A 23,635-nucleotide genomic window follows, 5' to 3' on the forward strand; every position below is an offset into this window, starting at 1 on the left:
AGCAGAAATCAACACAACATTGTAAAGCAATTATTCTCCACTAAAAAAAAAACTACATCCTATAGCAACCCTTTCATACACATTTCTACAGCAGACAAAAACTAATTTAAGATGAATAAAAAATACAGATTATCTATTGGGGGAATAGGATGGAACTTTCTCATATGAAGGAAATGTTGTATATCCTCATTAGGGTGTGGTTACATACCTTTGTCCATTTGTTCAATACACACAGCTAAGATTTATGCATTTCAGCAAATATAAATTTTACCATGACAAAACACCTATCACAATAAAAACACTGGCAGGAATGGGTTGGAGGTAGACATTATACAGTAAGAGCAAAATGTTGCTCAATGTCATAGCTGGGTGATGGGTGCACAGGAGTTCATTATATTACCATAATCATTTTGTAAATGTTTCTGTAATAAAAGTTTTTAAAATGCACTGGGGTCATGAGTTAAAACTTTTACCTTTTGCTTGTAAATATGAAATCAGAAAAACCAGAACCAAATATCTTGCTCAGCTATGTTTGAGTTGCTCAGAGCAGTTGTAGGAGGGGAGAGAAGTGAGAGATGAGGAGTGGGTGACTTCTCAAGATGCTGCGGGGGTTGGAGAGGGGAGATGGAAAGCAAAGATGAAGGCAAGTAGAAATGGAAGATGGCAGGTGGGAGAGAGAAGGGGCCAAGAGGGCGCTGAACTTCCCGGGTTAGGACCAGAGGTGTGAGGAGAGAGGGGTCATCTTGGGATGGGTGTTTGTGGGACAGAACAGGGGGTTGAGCCTGGAATCTGGGACCCTCAAATGGATGTTGAAGTCAGTGGCCTCTCATCTGGATTGTGTACTTGTCACAAAGCCTCAGACAAAAGGAGGACTTGTCTGCCCTGGAGGGACCTTGGAGGTGCCAATCAGAGAGACTAGAAGGGACTTCCTCCCTGGCTACCAGGTCAGCTGGGCTGCACTGAGCACAAGCAGGAGGCAAGTTCAAGAATTTATGGAATAAAAAAATAAGAAAAAAAAAAATAACCCCCCCACAAAAGTTTTATGAAGCAACATCAAGCCCTGGTAGAGCCCACCTTCACATATGCATAATGTATATTCTACCCAGGTAGCCTGTGGAGTGGGGGTCATGTGCCCCACTTTCAAGATGAGGAAACAAATGAACAGGAACTAAAGTCTACTTGACCCAAAGTCCATCAAACATGGTCCTTGGCCCAGGCAGAATATTTGGGCTGGATCCATCTCCTATGCAAAGTCATGGGACACCTATTTTCCCAGTCTTCCAAACATCCTCCAGCCCCTCTCGGGATCACTTCCCCAGGCACCTCCCCAAAACAAGCTCTTTCCTGTCCCCTGACTTTGCCGGAGTATGTGTCCTCCTTTTTGCACGGCTGGTACCTTCCCAGCCCTTAAGTACCTACTCATTACTCCTCCCCAGAAAGGCCTCCCCAAACAGCCTTCTTGAAGGTCTTCTATTACTATTTCCAGAAGCTCTTGTTTCCTTCAGGGCAGCTACACAATGTGAGAATATTTTCTTGCTTCTCCACTGGTATTGCTTGTTAACAAGCTCCCTTTCAAACAAGAGGATGGCTAACTGCTTTCTCAAAGTGAAATGTCTGAAACCTCAAGCAAAGAAATGTAGGCTCTGGGTGGGGAAGGAAACAGCCCTCTGCAGAACCACAGAAAAACAAAGCATTATTCAAGACTCTCCACTTCCCAATTAGGCAAAAACTGAAACCTGGATGAGCTCCTGCCTATAATCCCAGTGATAATGATGGTGGCACTGGCAAAAATTAGGTTGCCTTATCACGTGCCAAGGACTTCATAGATTTATCTCCAATCCTCAAAACTATCCTGTAAGATGAAGACTATTATATATGTAGATATGAGAAAATTGTAATTCAGAGAAACTTAGTCACTCTGTATCTGATAATGCCAAACTGAAATGTTTATACTCATTCTCTCAAAAGTTTTAGTTAGAAAGTCCTCTACAGAGCCCAATGAAAGACACACACACGCACACAGGCATACATGTGCACACACAGCCTCCTCCAACTCTCCCCCTCTCCCCATGCCCACGGTGGAACAATAAAAAGTCTCCAAAGCCGTATTCAAATCAAGTGGTAGATTTATTGGCTGCTTCTCTTATTTAGTGAGGTGAAAACACCTCAGTGTAGGACACTCTAAACCTTGTTTTGGCTTCCTGTTGTGCTGAAAAGACCAGCGACAGGTGGGCGGGCGGACGGTCAGTGGACATCAGAAGCAAACAGCCACCGCTCCCATTGCTACAATGATTCATCCATAGGCTTAAGGAATTTTCTGTCTTGTTTTTTCTTTCAGAGCATCTTCCTCTTTTCAAACTCCTTCAGGAACAGAGGAACAGGAGAAGGGAGAGGGGATAAAAAGATTAAAGCCTCAAATTACATTCATGGTCAAAGTGATACTGAAACCTCTTGTCTTTAGGATCCCTTGAGCAACCAAAAATTATAGAGGTAAAATGTACCAGGATGAGGTGCTTGAACACAAAATGACAGCTTTCAAATGAGTCCGTGTCAGTCTGATTTCACTAAGCTAGATTCAGAACTTAAGACTTTATGTCTCCTAAATGCAGAGGCTGAGAGGTTTGGAATTATGCTTATTTTCTACTGCAGTATTACAGTTAGGAGCTGACAAACTCCATTGTGGTTATCCAAACATGCAATGCTATCTGTGAGCCACAACAGCCCTTTTAATAAGGCAATGGAAACAAGTTTGTTTAGTTTCTCAGAGAATAAAACACAGATTCATTTCAGATTTAAACAAAACGTCAAGAACCTCAGAAATATATGAAAAGGCAACAATACTGAAAATCAGTTTCTCTACATTGTGATAATTAGAATACAACAGGATGTGTAGGTGCCTGCTGCCACCTACTGGAGTAAAATGGTAATACATGCCTTCAATAAGAATTTAAGCATTTGCTTTTTCCCTTCCTCTTCTCTCAAATAAGGAAGATTCTTCCTCACAACACTCACTAACTACCCAGATTTCTTTTAAACGCTATGGCACACAGTGGCATATTCCATACAACAGGATCATGCAAAGATTCAATAAACCAAGGAGTTTATTTTATTATCTCTAGGATAGTGCCAAAGAAGAGTATGCCAAAACATGTTCCCTCCTGGGAAGACTATCTGGACCTGTTTTCAGCATGTGTACAAAATTTTGGGGGTTTTTTTGCTTTTTTTTTTTTTTTTGGTAATGTCTATGATCATCATAAAAGTAAAGAGAGAGAGAGTCTTAAATGATCAATCAAAGAGACAGACTGCCAAAAATCACTGCAAAGAGATTATGGAAGACCCCAACTAAAAATCCCCATCCTTGTCCTTAGTCTCCATCCATCCTGACTCCCAGTTTTTATCTCTTCTTAGTCAGTTTTCAACCTCTCTCCCTGGAAAAATACCTATGGAATCAGCACAACTATACCCCCAAAAGCTCTCCATGGAAAAAAACAAAACACAAGGCAATTTTCTGCACCACTCCTAAAATGGAATTCACAGCATTTACGGACTGTGAAACCCTTTCTTGTAAACCCTCTCTCACTACTCACAAAACAGCAAAGTGAAATGTTTAATGAATCAAGTTTTTTAATCAGAACATTATTCCTGGTCATGCCCAATTAGCATATTAGGATCTTGGTGGGGTTGCTACAGACCGTTAAGCTGCAGACCAGAATGAAAGAAACAGAAGAGACTCCGAAGAAAAGACCACAGTTCCCAGGCCACCTGTGTGGCCTCCCACTTTAAGGCCCATAACCTCCGAGCATTCAGGCCACTGCTCCAGCTCACCTTGTAGATGGTGGTTCCCAGCTGTGCCGGGGACATGCTGACCACAACCCCAGCACTCTGCAGGGCTGCGATCTTCTCTTTAGCTCCACCTTTTCCTCCAGCAATGATTGCCCCTGCGTGACCCATTCTTCTGCCGGGAGGAGCAGTTAAACCAGCAATGAAGGACACCACAGGCTTGGCCTTGGGACCCTGGAAAGTGGGAATTTAAACACACTGATGAAGAAGTTGATCAAAACTGGACCTCCAATTCATGACTGCCAGAAAATGGCAAGTGGTTGGGGCCAGTCACTCATTATCACTAAGAAAACCAACAGAAATACTGAGCTGTGACTGAAACTACTGCATTCTCCTTTGAGATGACTCAACTTTTCCTCCAAACTCACAAAAACAATCCTGAAGCAAAACTGTTAACTATTTAGACATTAAACTTCAACTTCACTGGCATAAGCTGATTTCCACATACACATGTGACTCTTTCATTTGAAAAAAAAAATTGAAAATACGTAAGTTATAGGATTTGTGATTATAACAAATTAAGACCCAGGTCAGGTTGTTTTGTCTTAATTCATTACTAGTTTACCTTTAATAAATTTATTTAAAAGAGAAAGATAGCATATTGGAAAGGACTGAAGAGTGGGAGTCTCCAGGATCAATTTCCACTTGACTAAAGCGACAGGACCTTAGACAAGGCCCATCACCTCTAGACCTCTGCTGCCTCATCTATGAAACGAAATAGCTAAATTAGATTGGGAGCTGAGGGTTCTTTCTTCTGACATTATAGGATGTCTAAGAAGGAAGATCAGGACTGGTTTTATTCAATAAAAATCCATTCTAATGCACAACTGCTACACGCATAAACAGCACAGCATAACAGTAGATTCTGAGAATAAAAATAAAAACCCAACACACAGGAAATATAAGAATTCCTGTGGGAGGAAAAAAAAAGAATTCCTGTGCTCTAGACTCATAATGTTGTTGAAGAAATAATATAAAATATATATATATATATCAATCATTTAATAGATGTCATGGAGCAACATACAGTTATGTTTCACAGTGAGTGAAAATACCATGTTCTTAATAGTAATTCAGAGGCAATAAGATATCCAGATAAAACAGAGTTGCCTACAGAAAGCAGAACCTGAGCACAAGTGGAATCTGGGTGCCTTCAAGCACTATTATCTTCTCCCAGACCAGCAGTTCTCAAATCATTTGGTCTTGAGACCGCTTATACTTACAAAAATGACTGTGGATCCCAAAGAACTATTTTTTAATGGAGATTATATCAGATATTTACAGTATTAGAAATTAAAGTTGAGAAATTTTATAAATATTTATTCTCTTAAAATAGTAATTTTTTAAAACTATTTTTAAAAAAACATTTAAGTGAGGAGAGTGGCATTATTTTACATTTTTGTCAATCTTAAGCGTCTAATTTAATAAGAGGCAAAAGGATTCTGATATTTGCTTTTCGTTAGATCTACTGCAAAAATGTTATTTTGGCTGAAGTACAAGAGAAATCTGGCCTCACACACATATGTACTTGAAAAAGGCAGAAATATTTTAATCTGTCAGATAACTGAGGATATTCTTTGACACTGAAATGAACCTCTTTTGGTGGTAATTTCTTAAAGGTTAGATGCAATGTTCCCTGGAGAAGGAAATGGAAACCCACTCCAGTGTTCTTGGCTGGGAAATCCCATGGACAGAGAAGCCTGGTGGGCTGTATAGTCCACGAGGTCACAAAGAGTCAGGCACAACTGAACGACTAAAGATGACGATGATGCAATGCTGGAATCTGGAACCACAGTCCTTTGTTACTTTAAAATCCACTCATCTTTTAGGATCTTTTACCTATCATGATTTTGTAACATTAATTGGTCGGAAGGAAAACATAGGTTCACTGAAGTTACGGAAACATTCTAAATGCTGATAATATTTCATCATTCAATATCAACAAATCATTCTTCATTACCACCTTCAGCCTCATTAGAGAAGTTTTTAGTAGGGGGAAGTTGTTAAGTCCATGGTAGCAGAAACAAGTATTCTAAGAATATTCATTTGAAAGCTCAAACTTAATCATTGTCAACAAATGCAATGAGTTGTTTTCCTTGACAATACACACAAACACAGCAGGACTGCTTTGTTCATTGTTGAGAAAAGATTCACCAAATAAATACTCAATAACCAGTGTTCCTGGCAGTCACTCTTTCCAGTAAAACTGGTGGTCCATGAAAAAAGCAGCTAATTTAGCTCACGATTCAACTAGGACAGTGCTTTTACTTTCCATTTCACCACAAAACTACTGACTTGAGGGTCAAGACTTTACAAAATTAGTAATCTTTACTACTTCATTAAGGACATTCTTAAGTAAAATTGACTTTTTTAAGTGCATGGCAGTGCAAGTTCACTGGCACAATTTGCTTCCACTAACTTGACTCTCGTGAAGGTTGAAGCATGCCAGATTCTACAGGTTCTACATACTCTGACACTGCTGACTCCAGCCTCATCCTCATCCCTCTTCCCTGCTCTTTCAGTTCAGTTCAGTTCAGTGGCTCAGTCGTGTCCGACTCTTTGCAACCCCATGAACTGCAGCACGCCAGGCCTCCCTGTCCATCACCAACTCCCGGAGTTCACCCAAACCCATGTCAATTGAGTCAGTGATGCCATGTAGCCATCTCATCCTCTGCTGTCCCCTTCTCCTCCTGCCCTTAAACTTTCCCAGCATCAGAGTCTTTTCAAATGAGTTAGCTCTTCTCATCAGATGGCCGAAGTACTGGACTTTCAATTTCCACATCAATCCTTCCAATGAACACTCAGGACTGATCTCCTTTAGGATAGACTGGTTGGATCTCCTTGCAGTCCAAGGGACTCTCAAGAGTCTTCTCCAACACCACAGTGCAAAAGCATCAATTCTTCCACATTCAGCATTCTTTAAAGTCCAACTCTCACATCTATACATGACTACTGGAAAAACCATAGCCTTGACTAGACAGACCTTTGTTGGCAAAGTAATGTCTCTGCTTTTTAATAGGCTGTCTAGGTTGGTCATATCTTTCCTTCCAAGGAGTAAGAGTCTTTTAATTTCATGGCTGCAATCACCATCTGCAGTGATTTTGGAACTCCCTCAAAATAAAGTCAGCCACTGTTTCCCCATTTATTTGCTATGAAGTGATGGGACCGGATGCCATGATCTTAGTTTTCTGAATGTTGAGCTTTAAGCCAACTTTTCCACTCTGCTTTCACTTTCATCAAGAGGCTCTTTAGTTCTTCACTTTCTGCCATAAGGGTGGTGTCATCTGCATATCTGAGGTTATTGATATTTCTCCTGGCAATCTTGATTCCAGCTTGTGCTTCCTCCAGCCCAGCGTTTCTCACCCTGCATATAAGTTAAACAAGCAGGGTGACAATATACAGCCTTGACATACTCCTTTTCCTATTGGGAACCAGTCTGTTGTTCCATGTCCAGTTCTAACTGTTGCTTCCTGACCTGCATACAGGTTTCTCAAGAGGCAGGTCAGATGGTCTGGTATTCCCATCTCTTTCAGAATTTTCCACAGTTTATTGTGATCCACACAATCAAAGGCTTTGGCATAGTCAATAAAGCAGAAATAGATGTTTTTCTGGAACTCTCTTGCTTTTTCGATGTTTCAGCAGATGTTGGCAATTTGATCTCTGGTTCATCTGCCTTTTCTAAAACCAGCTTGAACATCTGGAAGTTCACGGTTCACGTATTGCTGAAGCCTGGCTTGGAGAATTTTGAGCATTACTTTACTAGCGTGTGAGATGAATGCAATTGTGTGGTAGTTTGAGCATTCTTTGGCATTGCCTTTCTTAGGGATTGAAATGAAAACTGACTTTTTCCAGTCCTGTGGCCACTGCTGAGTTTTCCAAATTTGCTGACATATTGAGTGCAGCACTTTCACAGCATCATCTTTCAGGATTTGAAATAGCTCAACTGGAATTCCATCACCTCTACTAGCTTTGTTTGTAGTGATGCTTCCTAAGGCCCACTTGATTTCACATTCCAGGATGTCTGGCTCTAGGTGAGTGTTCACACCATCGTGATTATCTGGGTCGTAAAGATCTTCCCTGCTCTTTATCCTCCAGTAATGCCAGACTGCTCTGCCTCTGGGCCTCTGCTGAGAAAGTTCTCCATCCTCCTTGGATAGCTGGCAAATCTTGACTTACCTTTAAAGACGTGGCTCAAGCCTCTTCTTTAACCATTCTGACTCTTCCTCCCACTCTCTCCACAAATTCCCTTCAGTTGCTCGTCTTCTGTTCAGTGACTCTGCTGAGACTTTTATACTTTTCTATCATGACCCACAGCACACTGGCTGTGACTTATTCCCCACATACTCCTGTCCTAAATGATGACTCTGAATGCTGAGACTATGTTTTCATTTACTTCTGTATGCCCAACATCTACCATAGGAGAGAATTAAAAAGAAAAAGCTAAATCATTTATTCACTGTGTGCTTTGCAAAGAATGTCAGCATCTGATATGTGAGTGGCACCACTTTCTGCTGGATCCCTGTCCCCATACTCAAATAGTGAGAATATTATATTAGAAGGGAACATGATTAGGGTGAACCTAGAATGTCTGACAAATGTATACTCCATCCTGTTGTCAAAGAAGAGTCACTTGAGATTTTTTTAAGGACCGAAAAATACAATAGAAAAGACTATGAGGAAATGTAGTGTGGAACAGGACACAGAAATGTGAAAGACTAAAAACAAAAAGATGAGTTAGGATGGCATGAGTGGAATCCAAACAGATGCCCAGGACTGTGGCATCATGTCCCTGAGCCCTGCGACCTGACTTCTGACCCCTGATGATGTAATGGAGAAGTCAGGCACACGTGGAGGGAACCTCAGCTCTGAAGTACTTACCACTGGCAAGTTGCCAGTTTCCTTACTCAAAAAAGGACAAAAACATCTACTCAAAGCATCAAGATAAAGGTTAAAAAACATGACTCCTGCAGATAACTACTGTCATTATAATGATGATAATACAGTCCTCGCAGGACACAAGATTACGGAGTATTCACTCTGTGTCAGTTTCCATGCTAAGCGTCTAGTATGTCACCTGCACTGTTCAACCTAGAAGCCTGTACACAGTAGGTCCTCAGTAAAATTTAGCTTCATGAGACCAATCAGTAATAGGAAAACATGGCAAATGAACAAAATGTAACGTTTAGCTTTTCCCATCAAGGGATTCATGTATTCTAAACACATTTTAAAATTCACTTTAACAATAGTATATAGTTGGCCCTCTGTTATCCATGAGGTCTGCATTGGAGAATTCAACCAACTGCACACAGGAAACTCTGGTGAGGCAGGGGAAGAATCCCAGAAAGTTTCAAAAAGCAAAACTGCCAAACTAACAACTATTTACACAGCATTTACATTTTATTAGGTATTGTAGGTAATCCAGAGATGACTTACAGTACAGGTGGGTATATGAAGGTTATATGCAAATTCTACACTGTTTTATATAAGGGACTTGAGCATCCACAGATTTTGGTGTCAGCAGGGGTACTATCCATGGACAGCGAGCGATGACTATGTCATATTAACCTAAGTGTTTTTGGTTTTTTTTTGTAAAATTAAGTCAGTTTTTAACTTTTAAACTTCACCTTTGTAAATTTGAGAGACTCATAACATTTTACTCTAGTCTCCTACCAATTTACCTACTCTTTCACTTATACACCATTTACTGTCTCCTAATATGCCAGAGGCTGAGCTGGGCAGCAAGGCTATAGCAGTTGCTTGCTGTCTACAAGAGCAAGCCAGGTGTTCGGCAAGCCTTGCAGAAGGAACAAGCGAAGGCAAGCAAGGATGAAGACAAGCAGCACATGAGATGGGACATGGATCTGAAAAGGAGCGTCAGGGTAGTGTGTAGGCAGCTGGAAAGCCATGCTGTCTGCCCTTTAACCCACACGGATGGCTAACAGCAGGTTGGCCAGGCGGGAGGGAAAGGAGCAGAGACATCAGGAAAAAAATTACTGAGATGGTCCAGGTGAGATAAGATAAGAGACTGAACCGGAGCAGAGGGACTAATTACACATGATGATACTTTGAATCTCCACAAACTACTAAGATCTCGGGTAACTGAAGGGAAGCAAGAGCTGAGAGAGAAGTACAACGTTGTTTATACACCATGAACAGTTACACTTAGGGAATAAGCACAAAGGGTAAATCTGGGAAAGGATAAAGACGAGAAGGACCAGGAGAATGAATGGAGGCTGCTGCTGACTTCAGCCAAAGCAGTGCCAGCGCAGACAGCAGACCCCACAGCAGCCCGCCAAAAGTGCTCACCACATGCCCGGGGCAGCTCTGGGCCATCTATCTCCACAGCCCTACAAGAGCACCGAGGGAAGCGCGACTGTACCCCTATTTAGCCAATGAGGAAACTGAGGCACAGTGAAGTTAAGGAACATGCCCAAGGTCACACAGCTTCTAAGCGGCAGACAAAACCTAACCGCTGAGGATTAGGGAGTGAATAAAAAATAAAGAAAGAGATCCAGAGAGTAAAGTACAAGCATTAGTCGCTCTGTCATGCCTGGCTCTTTGCAACCCCATGGACTGTAGCCTGCTAGGCCTCTCTGCCCATGCAATTCTCCAGGCAGGAATGAATACTGGAGTGGGTAGCCATTCCCTTCTCCGGGGAATCTTCCCGACCCAGGGATTGAACCTGGGTCTCCTGCACTACAGGCAGATTCTTTTCCATCTGAACCACCAGGAAAGTTCACCAGAATAAGAGGAACTCTTAAAATTACCACTGAAGAAAAACATGTAGATTCAAAACAGCCTTTGAAAATTCCTTCAATTACATATAAATATGAAGAAGGAAATGGCAACCTGCTCCAGTACTCTTGCCTGGAAAACTCCATGGACAAAGGAGCCTGGTAGGGCGGCTACAGTCCATGGGGTTGCACAGAGTCAGACACGACTGAGCAACTAAACAACAGCAATACATAACCATGCATCATTTTGCATAGGCTATTCTGCAGGTGATAGCATCTTTTCCTTTAACTCCGGTACTCATTATTTTTCTGTGGCATTTAATTTTGACACACTTACTCTCAATTTCTTTCACAAGCACAGACACAAGTTCTCTCTGCCCTCTTGCCCGGCCCCCTGAAGATTCACCTTCACTCTTCACTCATTCGTCAGTGTCAGGGCCACCCTGGAAACCATCTGCATGCTCTCCCCAGGCCCTGGCCACAGTAATTCAGAGCACACACGCTCAGTGATGGGGGGAGGGGACCGTGGGGCACCAAGCTGCTCCTGTCTTTACCATGCCCCCCGCTCTCTTCCTACCACCCTCCTTCACCCCAGAAACAGAGCTTAATTCTCTTGAGTTAAAAGCAATTACGATACAACACCACACTGTTCTTTTTTATTTAATTCAAAGGGAGAGGCAACAAGGAAAAGCCTTCATAGGACAGTCAATAAAGCTTTTCCACTTGACCTTTGAAGCAAAGTGCTACTCTATGAGGAAAGACTGAAGCTAGAGGGAGACAAGATCCTGGAAAAGGATATAAAGGACAGGATCACTAGACAGCCAGCCTTGACAAAGAGAAAGAACACACATCCCCTGAGGTCAGGAGAAAGGACATCAATGACAGGTGAAAATGGAAACACGTAGGTCAGGTGAGAGCTTTCAGGCTAATGGCCTGAAAGTTCTCCATTTAGCAGACGACCTACCAGGAAGTAAAAGGAGATGCCTGGAGGGAGGATTCATTAGAGAAGCCAAGAACAGGCATCAAGGGAAATGGGGAGGAGAATCAACCCAGAAAGAGTCCCACATTTCCTGAGTGGCCAGTGTTCCAGGCTCAGCTCAATAAGATTTAATTTTACCTTTCATGTTTGCTTAAAAAATTCATCTTTAAACAAAAACAACTTCTAAAGCAAACCTGAGATATTATTCAAGAGCAAAGAGCTGTATCTTTCCACAGCCAAACTTACTGAATTGTGTTGCTTCAAAAATTCTGCAGCATTTTCTTCAGCATTACCGCCAATTTCACCAATCAATATGATGCCTTCTGTGGCTGGATCATTCAGAAAGATTTCAAGGCAGTCTGTAAAGTCTGTTCCATTGAAAGGATCGCCTCCAATGCCTGGAAAAGTCAAAGAATATCAACACCCTCTGAAAATTAAGTCAGGAAATATTGTTTCAACAGGCTTCTTATTTTGCCTACACCCTTCTTACAAATATTTTTAAATGTGTTATCACTCTTGCATTTAACATTCAAAAAATCATAAAATGCTAAACTTATTTCTGCTTATAATAGTACATGAATGTTAAATGGTGGTTGGGTCTTGCTAGTCACAAAAAGAGCCATCTTTTTCTTTGTCTCCTTATCAAGACTCTTCCCCCCTCCCAAAATTACTCCTACATAGCTCTTTAATAATAAGCATTCTATATAGTTTCCCTAATTAGAAGAACGTTACTTTTGAAAACACATTAGCTTTTTCAGGAATACAGTTACTCTTTAGTAAGTTATAACTTTTAACCACTGACTTCTGGTGAGTAGTTCAGTATCAGTACTTTGCATATAACAGGCAATTAATTCTGAAATTAAAAATAATTATACTACATAATATTATAATAAAAATAATTATACCACTTAATATTATAATCAAAAAGTTTCCTTTATCATCTCCTAGCACAAAAGGTTAATGAAGTATAATAGTATCTTAATTAGCTAATGGGGTGGGGGGTGTGTCTGTATGCTATTACCCTCACCTGGTGTGTGGGTGTGGGTGTCTATATGTTATTACCCTCACTGTGGTAGTCTGTTGTGATTTGTTATTGCTCACATGAACCACAAACCTTATTACCATACTGGAGACTTAATGCCATATTAGAAATACTGGATATTTGTAATTCGTCTACAGTAAAAAAAAGAAAAAATAAATAAATTTCTTTGCACTAAGTAACTGTCTGTGAGGGACACTGCAGAGGAACCACCCACAAGTTAAGACACATGTCCCTGCAGTGGGTGGGGTAGGTGTCCTGATCCCTCTTCCCTCTAACCTGGAATGGGAGATGACAGAGACCACACACAGGGGCTCTACCACAAACACATGGCTTTTTAGCACAAGTACTGAGATCGGATTCAAGTCAAGATTCCCTCCACTGGGGGCCACTTTCTAAATTTTTAAGTTATAAACTTATTGAAGGCAGGATTGGCTTCCTACTCTTGAAGGCATGACTCAAGAATGAAGCTGAGGAAGGGGAGGAGCATCGACTGAGTTCAAACCACGTGTCAGGTCTGTGCCTTAGCACACATCAGACCTGCCATTTCCTCATCATCATACTCTCTGTGAGAGAGGAATTACTACTCTCAACTTACAGATTAAAAACAGAGCTAGAGAAGATGGAACTTGCCACACTATTGCAAAACTTTTCATTTTCTATCATGTTAAGTTACCTTGTCTTGAAGATTGTGCTTTTGCACATAGAAAAGCTCATTTAATGTTTAATACTGATTTTATCAATTTCAGTCAATAAAAATACTCCAGGGTTATATTTCATAATTTTTTTTTATCATCAAAAGCTGCTTTTGAAAAGCTTTTAAAAGATGGTCTAAAAACATGAAGGAATTGCTATAAAAACGACAAATTTGCCTGGCTTTTGGCAAAAAATATCAACATTATTTTAAAATGTAAAAACTCTTTTGTAAACAGGAGGCAGTATGATGGGGCAGAGAGGGTCCAGGGAGCTCACCCTCCTCCATCTACCAATCAAGTGGCCACAGGACTCGGTGCCAGCTCAGCAGGGCCTCACAGGGCTGCCTCTGCAGAGTGAGACAATGATTGGCAGAGAAGTCGGTGCCTGTGAAGCGCTGAATGACAGCTGGCAACGGTAACACAGTGCCAGTTACACTGACCAAAGTCCTGTCTTCAAGGACCACTGCTTCACAACAAGCAAAGTGAGTCCTGTTTTCAGGGACGAAGGCTCTCTAGGAGCCATACACCCCAGGACGTTTGTTCTGAAACGTGGGAGTTAAACCCTGGACCGTGAATCTTGAAAATGTAACAGCCGGCTTCATGTATAAGCAAATTAATCTCAAGATCATAACATCTTTTTCATAAAATGACATCAAAATCTCTCACAAATAGTCAAACCAATAATTATTATTACACCTATTCAGTGAAGACACTGAACTCTGATAAAATGAGTTTAGAAAAAGTCCTCACCAACACACAAAGACTGCCCCAATCCAACTTGTGTTGTCTGGTGAACCGCTTCATAAGTCAGGGTGCCGGATCTAGACACGATACCTTAAAGAAGGAGAACTCAAAAATATTAGAGTGCTCATGTGACTCTCATATAGTAAAATAAACCACAAACACACGTATATAAAGAACCCATCCCACAATTTGTCCTCCAAACAACCACCACCATCAAGTCATTGAATAAGGAGAAAAGGCCTAAATTACAGCAGGGAGGTTTTAAAAGTTAGAAAAAGAAAGGATTTTATTAGTTAGGGTTTTTTTTTTTAATATAAAACATTTAATTTATTGGGTTTTTTTTTATGCATCACCAGTGTATTACAACTGAGTCACTAGTTTTGTAGCCTCATCAACATTAACTGTGGTACATTTTCACGACACTGCTGAGAAATCAACTGTTTCTTCAGAGATTCAATGGAAAGGCTTTTTGGGAAGTTTGCAAGTTTCTTCTGTATATCTACAAGAGTTTGATTCACTCTTTTAACTTTTTAATCATTCACAATGTTTATCTTTTTAAGATTAGTGGTAACTGGTTTCGCTTTATTTTTAACCCTAAAGTTTTTTTGGCTGGCTACGTGGAATACATTCCTGGACTTCTGCCCTCTTAGTTGGTTCCTGGCGGTTGTCCTTCACCAGGCCTCCAAGAAAGACCCTTGTGTGGCTTCTCAAGTTTCAAGTGATGCCATCTGTACGCATACAATCCAGCTAGTTAGGCTTGTTTTATGACTACAAAAGCAGTTAAGAGATATCTGAAGTCTTCCACAAAAAATGACCTTCTAGTGCAAAGTAAAGTGGAACAATAAATCTACATAAAGGTCCATATGGAAAAAAAGAAGGCATAAATTTCAAGTATTAACCTTTGGTTAATAACCCCAGTTTCAGAAAATACATTCATAGTTAGGGGCTTCCTGTTTCCTGACCACACAGATTCCTCAAGTCAGAACCCTGCTTTCCTACATTGACCAGTAGAGACCACCAATGCTGTTGGAGATTCTGCAGTGATTATCTTTTCTGTTGGACTTGTAACTTCCAGGGGTTAGTAACCGAGACTGTTTTCCCCACCCCTGCGTTCCCCATATAGAGCACAGTTAAGGAACAAAAAGAATTCAGTAAATATGTACCGAATGGGTCAAAACTGAAAATTGATGGAGTACAATCACCCTCTTAAACAAAATCTAACTGGTGATAGTTATAAGACCAATCACTGGTTGGACCCTATCTCACGACAAATGACAACCAATAACACCATACCCCACGTGTCTCACTCATCAGTTTTCCCCCACTCTCAGGAGCTTCCTGTCTATAACCTCTCTCCTCAACATAGTCCTTCCTTTATAAGACCTTTCATAAATGAGAAGGGTAGATAGGTAGGTAACACCTATGTACATTTGGTGCATTTGCTTTCAAATCAAAGACAATAAGTAACTTAGTTGTATTTCTTTGTATGTAATTACCTAGTCTCCTTTACATTCCTACTTGATTCTTAAGACAGAACTATGTTCCTGTTCATGTAACACCCTAGATTACTGGGAAGCACAACTATTTTATTTATTCCAGCCTTTTTTTTTGATGATCAGTATAATAATCAGTGAATAGCAGTACTAGGATTTTATCCTTCTTTTAAGGGAATTTCATCTAAAATGAAAGTGATATATAATTCATATAAATGCAAAGTACACACATTTAAGGTAATGAAAGCAATGTTTTTAGGGTAGATTACTCCTGCCATCCTTGAAGTATATATATAGTAAGAGAGACTATCACTTAAAAATATCTACCATAGGGATAATTCTGCTTCCAAAAAGCAGAGGTATTTTCCTGTATTCTTGCTGCTAAATACAAATAAAAATCCTGAACACTACATATAAAACAAATACAAGAAATCGCTGAAAGTTAGATAGAAGGTAGAGTCCTTGAGACCTTGAGACTCCAGTAAAACAATGAAGTGTTTCCAAGTTCCCTTTTGCCTCATGTGTCCCAGATACAAAAATAAAGAAGCTCACATCCTAGAAACACACAAAGGCACAGAACTCCCTACCCAAAGAGTAGCCCTCTTTAGCAAAAGAACCAAGAGGACAGCCTAGCAAAACAGAAAACTTTCAGACAATAACCACTCCATACCAACTATGCACTACCTGTACTCACATAGTGAAGTTGCTCAGTTGTGTCCGACTTTTTGCGACCCCATGGACCTACCAGGCCCCTCCGTTCATGGGATTTTCCAGGCAAGGGTACTGGAGTGGGTTGCCACTTCCTTCTCCATAAGCAAAGGCCAAAAAAGAAACCCAGACTTTACATTTACAAGGCTGTAATAAGGCACCCTAGCAGCATGCCCACCAGCATGTATACAACCAGGCTCTTCATCTACACAAGCTGGTACTGAGTCCCGCCCCACTCTCACAGTGTCAGGTGAAAACCAGGTGAAAAGCCTGGATGTCCATCCTCATCTGGCAGCAGTGAGGCCTCTTTCCTTTTCGTGGGATCAGAAAAGGCCTAGTGGAGAATCCGGGCTTTTACTACTGACCAGCAATAACAACTCCATCCTCGCTAGTGTCAGGGGAGACCAAGTAAGGAGCTGGAACTGTTCTCCCCAGTGAGCAGGAGCCCACTCACTCTGGCAATAGAAGCAAGAAGAGAACTTGGACTTCTGCCTCCACCTGGCAGGAACAATGTACCTCCCCCACATTCCCTGCTGAAGCAGTGTGAATTAAGTCAGCTAAAACAGAAGGTTCACACAAAACCCAGACCTCATAATATAGTAGCCCACACTTTCAGGTTTCAACCAAAGATCATCTGACCTACCAAAAATCAGGAAGATCTCAAACTGAATTAAAAAGAAAAAAACAACAAAAAAACAATCAATAGATGCTAATCCCAAGATGAAAGGATGTTAGAATTATCTAACAAGAAATTTGAAGAAGTCATGATAAAAACACTTTCAATAATTATGAACATGCTTGAAATAAATAATAAAAAAGAAGCTTTATCAAAGAAATATGAAGGAAGCCTCAGTTCAAAAAAGAAAAGGAAGATATATAGGGACCAAATGGAAATTTTAGAACTGAAAAATACTATAACCAAAGCTAAAAGCTCAGTGGATGAGTTAAATAGAATAATGGAGAGCAGAGAGGAAAAAAATCAGTGAAATGAAAGATAAAACAATGGAAATTATCCCACCTGAGTGGCAGAAAGAACAGACTAGGAAAAAACAATGAGCAGAACCTCAGGGACCTATGGAACTATAATAAAAGATTGAATATTCCTGTATGACAGTCCTGGAAGGAGAGAAAAAAGAACATGGGGCTGAAACAGTGCTTGAAGAATAATATTTTACCAAATTCAAAATTTTATGAAACTTAAATCTACATGTGAGAAGGTGAGAAAACTAAAAATAGGATAAATCCAATGAAATGCACACCAAAACTTCTAATATACTTCAGAAAATCAAAATAGGACTCCCCCCTCAAAAAAAAAATCTTGAAAGCAGCAAGAGAAAAATAACACCTTCCTGTACATGAAAAAACAACTCAAATGATATCAGTTTTCTCATCAGAATCCATGGGATCAAGAAATGGGTCAACATTTTTTAACTACTAAAAGAACTGTCAACCCTAAATCCTGTACCCAGTGATGTTAGTCTTTATGAATGAAAGGGGAATAAAAACATTTTCAAAAGGGAAAAATAAAGAATTGGTTACCAACAGTTCCATCATAAAAGAATGGCTAATATATTAATAAGATCTCTGGAAAGAAGAGAAGTGATAAAAGAAGGAACGCTGGAGCCTCAAGAACTAAGAACACAGTAACAAGCAAAACATGAATAGTTGAAAAGACTTTCTCTTGAGTGTCCTAAAAGGAAGAAATAAAACTATCCCTATTTGTAGATAATGTGGGTTGTCTAACATAGAAAATGCTAAGGAATCTACCAAGAAACCCCTAAGGTCTACAGCAATATGGCAAGATACAAGATAAACAAAAATTACTTGTATTTCTTGTACATTAGCCACAGGCATATGGACACCAGAATTAAAATACAATAAAATTTACAATGGTTTTTTTTAATAAAAAGAAATACTTAGTGTAAATCTAACAAAACACACAGTGGACTTTCATGTTAAAAATTATACAATGTTCATGAAGGAAATCAAAGGCAATCTAAGTAAATGAAGATATACTGCATTCATGGACTGGAATATGAAACAGAGTAAACATGTTTATTCACCTGAGACTGACATATAGATTTAACACAATTTACATAAAAATCCCAGCAATAATTTCTGTAGATAGAGACAAGATTACCTTAAAATTATATGAAAAAGTAAACTAGAAAAGTTAAAATAATTTTTTTAAAAGTACAAAGAAGCAATCTATCCAATTTTAAGAGTTATTATTTCAACAAAATATTAAATTTGTACAGTATTGATGAAACCCAGAATTAGATCAAAACAAATAAGAAGTTTACTGACAAAAACACAAAAGCAATTCAATGAAAGAAAGATGATCTTTTTAATAAATGGTGCTGAAGCAACCAAACACAAACAGACAAAAAGAATTTTGATCTAAATCTCACGCCTAGAAAAATTACTTGAATTGGACTATGGGATTTAAGTGTAAAACTACAGAACTTTCAGGAATTCACTGGCAGTCCAGTAGTTAGGACTCTGCAGTCTCAATGCTGAGGGCTTGGGTTCAATCCCTAGTCAGGGAACTATTAATAAAATCCCACAAGCTGCCGTGCAGCACAGGCAAGCAAATAAAAATACATAAAACTATAAAACTTTCAGGAAAAAAAAGGTACTTAGGCAATGCAAAGAGTTATCAGATTTGAAGTCAAAAGCATATTTCACAAAAGAAAAAAGTCAATAAGTAAGATTTCATCAACATGAAAAAACTTTTGCTCTCTGAAAGATCCTGTTAAAAGCATGAAAACACAAGCTACAGATTGGGAGAAAATATTTGCAAGCCACATATCCAACAAAGTACTAGTATCTAGAATATAGAAAGAACTCTCAAAACTCCACAGTAATCAATTAGACCAGCGGCAAATAAAACTCAAAGAAACATTTCACTGAAGAAGACACAATGAAGTCATTCAGTCTTGCCCAACTCTTTACAACCCCATGGACTGTAGCCTACCAGGTTCCTCTATCCATAGGATTTTCTAGGCAAGAATACTGGAGTGGGTTGCCATTTCCTTCTCCAGGAGATCTTCCCTACCCAGAGATTGAACCTGGGTCTCCTGCATTGTAGGCAGACACTTTACCGTCTAAGCCACCATGGAAGAAGATATACAGGTGACAAACAAGTACCCGAAAAGATGTTCAAGATCATTAGCCATTAGAGGAATGTATTAAAACCACCATGAGGCATCACCGAACACTTATCAGAATGGCTAATATAAAAACAGTGACTACAAATGCAGAAAAACTGGATGCAGAAAAACTGGATCACAGGTACACTGGTGATGGAAAAGCAAAACAGTACAGCCACGATGGGTAATAATTTGGCAGTTTCTTAAATAACACACAACTATTATCCAACCCAGCAACTGCACTCCTGAGCATTCATCCCAAAGAAATGAAGATTTTTTGTGTTATATAAAAACTAGTACACAAATGTATACAACAGACTTACTTTTAACAGCCCCAAACTGGAAATAATTCCAGTATCTTTCAACATGTGATTAGTTCAACAAACATTTGTACCCTAGAAAACTACTCAGTCATAAAAAGGAATGAACTACTGATACAATAATCTGAATGAATCTCCAGAGAATTATACCGAGTGTAAATAGCCAATCTCCAAAGCTACATACTATATGCTCTCATTTACATAGCATTCCTGAAATTTAAAAAATTTAGGGGAAAAAAAAGAGGATTTTTAGATTCCAAGGATTAAGAAGGGAGTAGCAGTAGGAAGGAAGTGGATGTAGCTATAAAATGTTAAGATGAGGGATTCCTGTAGTGATGGAAAAATTCTTTATGTCTGTCATAATGTCAATATACTAGTTGTTACATGGCATTATAGTTTTGCAAGATGTTATCATTGGGGGACAGTGAATAAAGGGTACACAGAGATCTATCCATATTATGATTACATGTGAATTTATAATTATCTAGATATAAAAAGTTTAATTAAAATAAAAAATTTTTAAAGATGTAGGAGTCAAGTATGTAACATGAGGTTGAGAGTAAAAAGTCTAACATAAATGCAAAAATACTGCATCATTAAATATCAATTTGGAATCTAATCACTTTCTTCAATTACACTCAATTAGCTGTTATACAATTTTAATTATCATTAACACAAACTAGAAAGCCACTATACTGTTGCACTGCTATTATATTACATGATGTCCCCTTCAGAAATACCCAAGAGACTGAAAATTCCTTCCTTTCCCTAAACACTTAATTTAAGGACTGGAAGTTAATGAGGTTTCTGAGAATATTAGTACTGGTATCAAAATAGGAATAATTAGTACAAAAAAGGTCATCTTTTCTCCACCACCTCCTTGAAAATCTTGTAGTGTCATGTATTCCTTTCAGGTGAATTTTTTTTTAAAGTCCTTTAAATTAAAGGCAGTCTCCGAAAGAGACACGTGCACCCCAATGTTCATCGCAGCACTGTTTATAATAGCCAGGACATGGAAGCAACCTAGATGCCCATCAGCAGATGAATGGATAAGGAAGCTGTGGTACATATACACCATGGAATATTACTCAGCCGTTAAAAAGAATTCATTTGAATCAGTTCTAATGAGATGGATGAAACTGGAGCCCATTATACAGAGTGAGGTGAGCCAGAAAGATAAAGAACATTACAGTATACTAACACATATATACGGAATTTAGAAAGATGGTAACAATGGCCCTATATGCAGGGCAGAAGAAGAGACGCAGAAGTACAGAACAGACTTTTGAACTCTGTGGGAGAAGGGGAGGGTGGGATGTTTCGAAAGAACAGCATGTATATTATCTGTGGTGAAACAGACCACCAGCCCAGGTGGGAGGCATGAGTCAAGTGCTCGGGCCTGTTGGGCTGGGAAGATCCAGAGGAATCGGGTGGAGAGGGAGGTGGGATGGGAGACCGGGATGGGGAATTCGTGTAACTCTATGGCTGATTCATATCAATGTATGACAAAACCCACTGAAAAATAAAAAAAATAAAAAATAAAAAAAAATAAAATAAAATAAAGGCAGTCTCCCAGAGGACTTCTTCATCAATATGTTATGGCCATCTCAAGAACCAAGGTCTAAAGAACTTTCCTAAACTTCTCTTAGTTGTTTTTGAGGTTTATGGGCCCCTCAAAAAGCAGGGTAGTGATCAGAAAGGCAACTCAGTACAGGCCCATAAAGCCTAAGTACAGAATGCCTGGAACATTCAGACATTGATGGTGGGAGTTTAGAACACAGTGTCTTTGCAGATCTATTTGGTAATTTCTTAAAAAGTTGAACATACTTTGACACTATGACTTAGCAATTCTACTTCAAGCATTTTACCCACAAGAAAGGAAAACGTACCCACAAAAAGGCCTGTACACAAAAGCTTACTTTAATCTTATTCATAATGACTCAAACATGAAAATAACAGAAATGTTCATCAATGGGAGAATGGGCAAACAAATTGTGATATAATCACTCAATAAAATATTACTAAGTGATAAAATTATGGATACATGCAAATACATGGAAAAATCCATAGTGTGCTTGAGCAGGAAAAGAATCTTAAAAAAAACTCAAAAATATCTTGATTCTGTAGAATTAGTGTTCCTCAAACATTAATTCAGGTCACAGAATCAATTCACTACAGAACTTTCAAGGTAAACTCTCTTAAAGTTGAAAGAATTAAAATGAATTTGATTTGTACCATCAAATCTCTGTTAATTTTGAGAATAGGGGCAAGAAATTTTGTTTTATAATCTATAAGAAATACATACTCACCAACTCTTCCTTTCTTGTGAATATGGCCAGGCATGATGCCAATTTTGCATTCTCCAGGCTAAAGGAAAGTAATTCACAGTATCAGAAAAGTGAAAAAAAAGATTTTAACTCCAAGATCATACACACAAATATACTTGGACTGATTCAAAGTTAGCCAGCCTTTGGAGGCTAAAATTGGGCTCATTTCGTTTTGCGCACTCACATTGATGACTCCAGGGCAGTTCGGCCCGACCAGCCTGGTCTTTCCCTGGCGCAGCAGTTTGTGCTTGACCCGCACCATGTCCTGCTGCGGGATTCCTTCAGTGATGCACACAACCAGGGGCACCTCCGCCTCGATAGCTTCATCAATGGCAGCAGCAGCAAAGGGAGGCGGGACATAAATGACAGACGCAGTCGCCCCAGTCTGTTCTTTGGCCTGAAACATTAATACAAAGCACTTTACTATAGGTTCAGTCAGACACTTTGTAAAACAAACTCAATACCATGGCTTTAATGATATCATGGGATCAGGAAAGGACATCACCAGGAGACACTGGGATGTCTTCATTCTTCCCATTAACTAGCTCACTCTGCTGTCAGAAAACAGCAGAGTTAAGTGTGGCCTCCTCTCCGCCCCACTGGGACACCCCTCGAAACTGGAAGGTTCTGTGACCTCCCCTTCCTTCAGGTGATGTGACAGCATGTCAACACACACGAAAGCACTGACTGGTGTTTAGGTCCCCTCATTCCTGGGCCACGTTTATTTCTGTTCTTCAGAACTTATCACCCATTCAGTACAAAAGGTCCTGCATCTCCTCAGGAGAAAAGGACTAGTGAGCCCCAAACTTCAGAACTCAGCTCTCAAACATGTTTTTAAAAATATTATCAAACCATGAAACTTCTATGCTGGCCCAGTAGTTAAGAATCTGCCTTCCAGTGCAGGGGACTCATATCCAATCTCTGGTCAGAGAACTAAGATCCCACATGCCACGGGGCTAGAATTAAGCCCATGTGCTGCAACCTCTGAGCCCACACACCAAAACCACGGAGTCTGCAGGCTGCAACTAAGGCCCAATGCAGCCAAAATAGATAAAAATTTTTAATTAAAAAAATAAAAATAGATCAAAGAATAAATATTATCAAGAGGAAGCAAAATGAAGTGGTTTTATTCCTAGCTGCCAATTTTTACTCTAATACATGCTGACTAGAAATAAGTTAAAATACACATGCGTAAATAGCCATAGAACAAGCATCGGTCATATGAGGTTAAGAGTCTATGCTACATTACCCCTCACAATGCAAGGCACTTAAAGACCACCACTGTGGCCACTGTTCTCTCTGTGATCTTCTATATATTTTGTACATGTATTAATACAGATGTAGCCTTCCACCCACTTCCACATGTGGCCATGACTCTTCTCCTATAACAGAAGTTCCCTGAAGACAGAGACAGTCAGTGTCTCTGACTCTCCAAGAGAGGCAGCACCTATTCTGTGAGAGGCCCTGAGAAAGACTATGCAACGCTGCCTGCTTACCACCCTATCTACAAATCAAGATGTAGAGGCCAAGAAATATTAAATAACTCGCATGAGGTCACAGAGCTAGGAAGTGGCAGAGCCAAGATTCAAACCTAAGGATATCTG

At 39.7% G+C, this 23,635-nt stretch overlaps 1 protein-coding gene and 1 pseudogene across 1 annotated transcript in view; both read right to left on the reverse strand.

Annotated features, from left to right (window-relative positions):
- Nucleotides 1-2,108: 2,108 nt before the first annotated feature.
- SUCLG1 (succinate-CoA ligase GDP/ADP-forming subunit alpha) overlaps nt 2,109-23,635 on the reverse strand; it is a 38,963-nt gene continuing 17,436 nt past the window's right edge. Inside the window, exons 4-9 of the mRNA XM_065929091.1 lie at nt 22,216-22,428; nt 22,014-22,071; nt 14,038-14,121; nt 11,800-11,951; nt 3,826-4,014; nt 2,109-2,361 (exon numbers count right to left, since the gene is read on the reverse strand). Of these exons, the coding sequence (XP_065785163.1) occupies nt 2,335-2,361; nt 3,826-4,014; nt 11,800-11,951; nt 14,038-14,121; nt 22,014-22,071; nt 22,216-22,428 (723 nt within the window). The 3' untranslated portion in view covers nt 2,109-2,334. The remainder of the gene's footprint in view (nt 2,362-3,825; nt 4,015-11,799; nt 11,952-14,037; nt 14,122-22,013; nt 22,072-22,215; nt 22,429-23,635) is intronic.
- On the reverse strand, nt 14,135-16,286 carry LOC136162763 (ribosomal biogenesis factor-like; annotated as a pseudogene).

The sequence above is a fragment of the Muntiacus reevesi genome, chromosome 3 (genome assembly GCF_963930625.1).
Source record: "Muntiacus reevesi chromosome 3, mMunRee1.1, whole genome shotgun sequence".
NCBI lineage: Eukaryota > Metazoa > Chordata > Mammalia > Artiodactyla > Cervidae > Muntiacus > Muntiacus reevesi.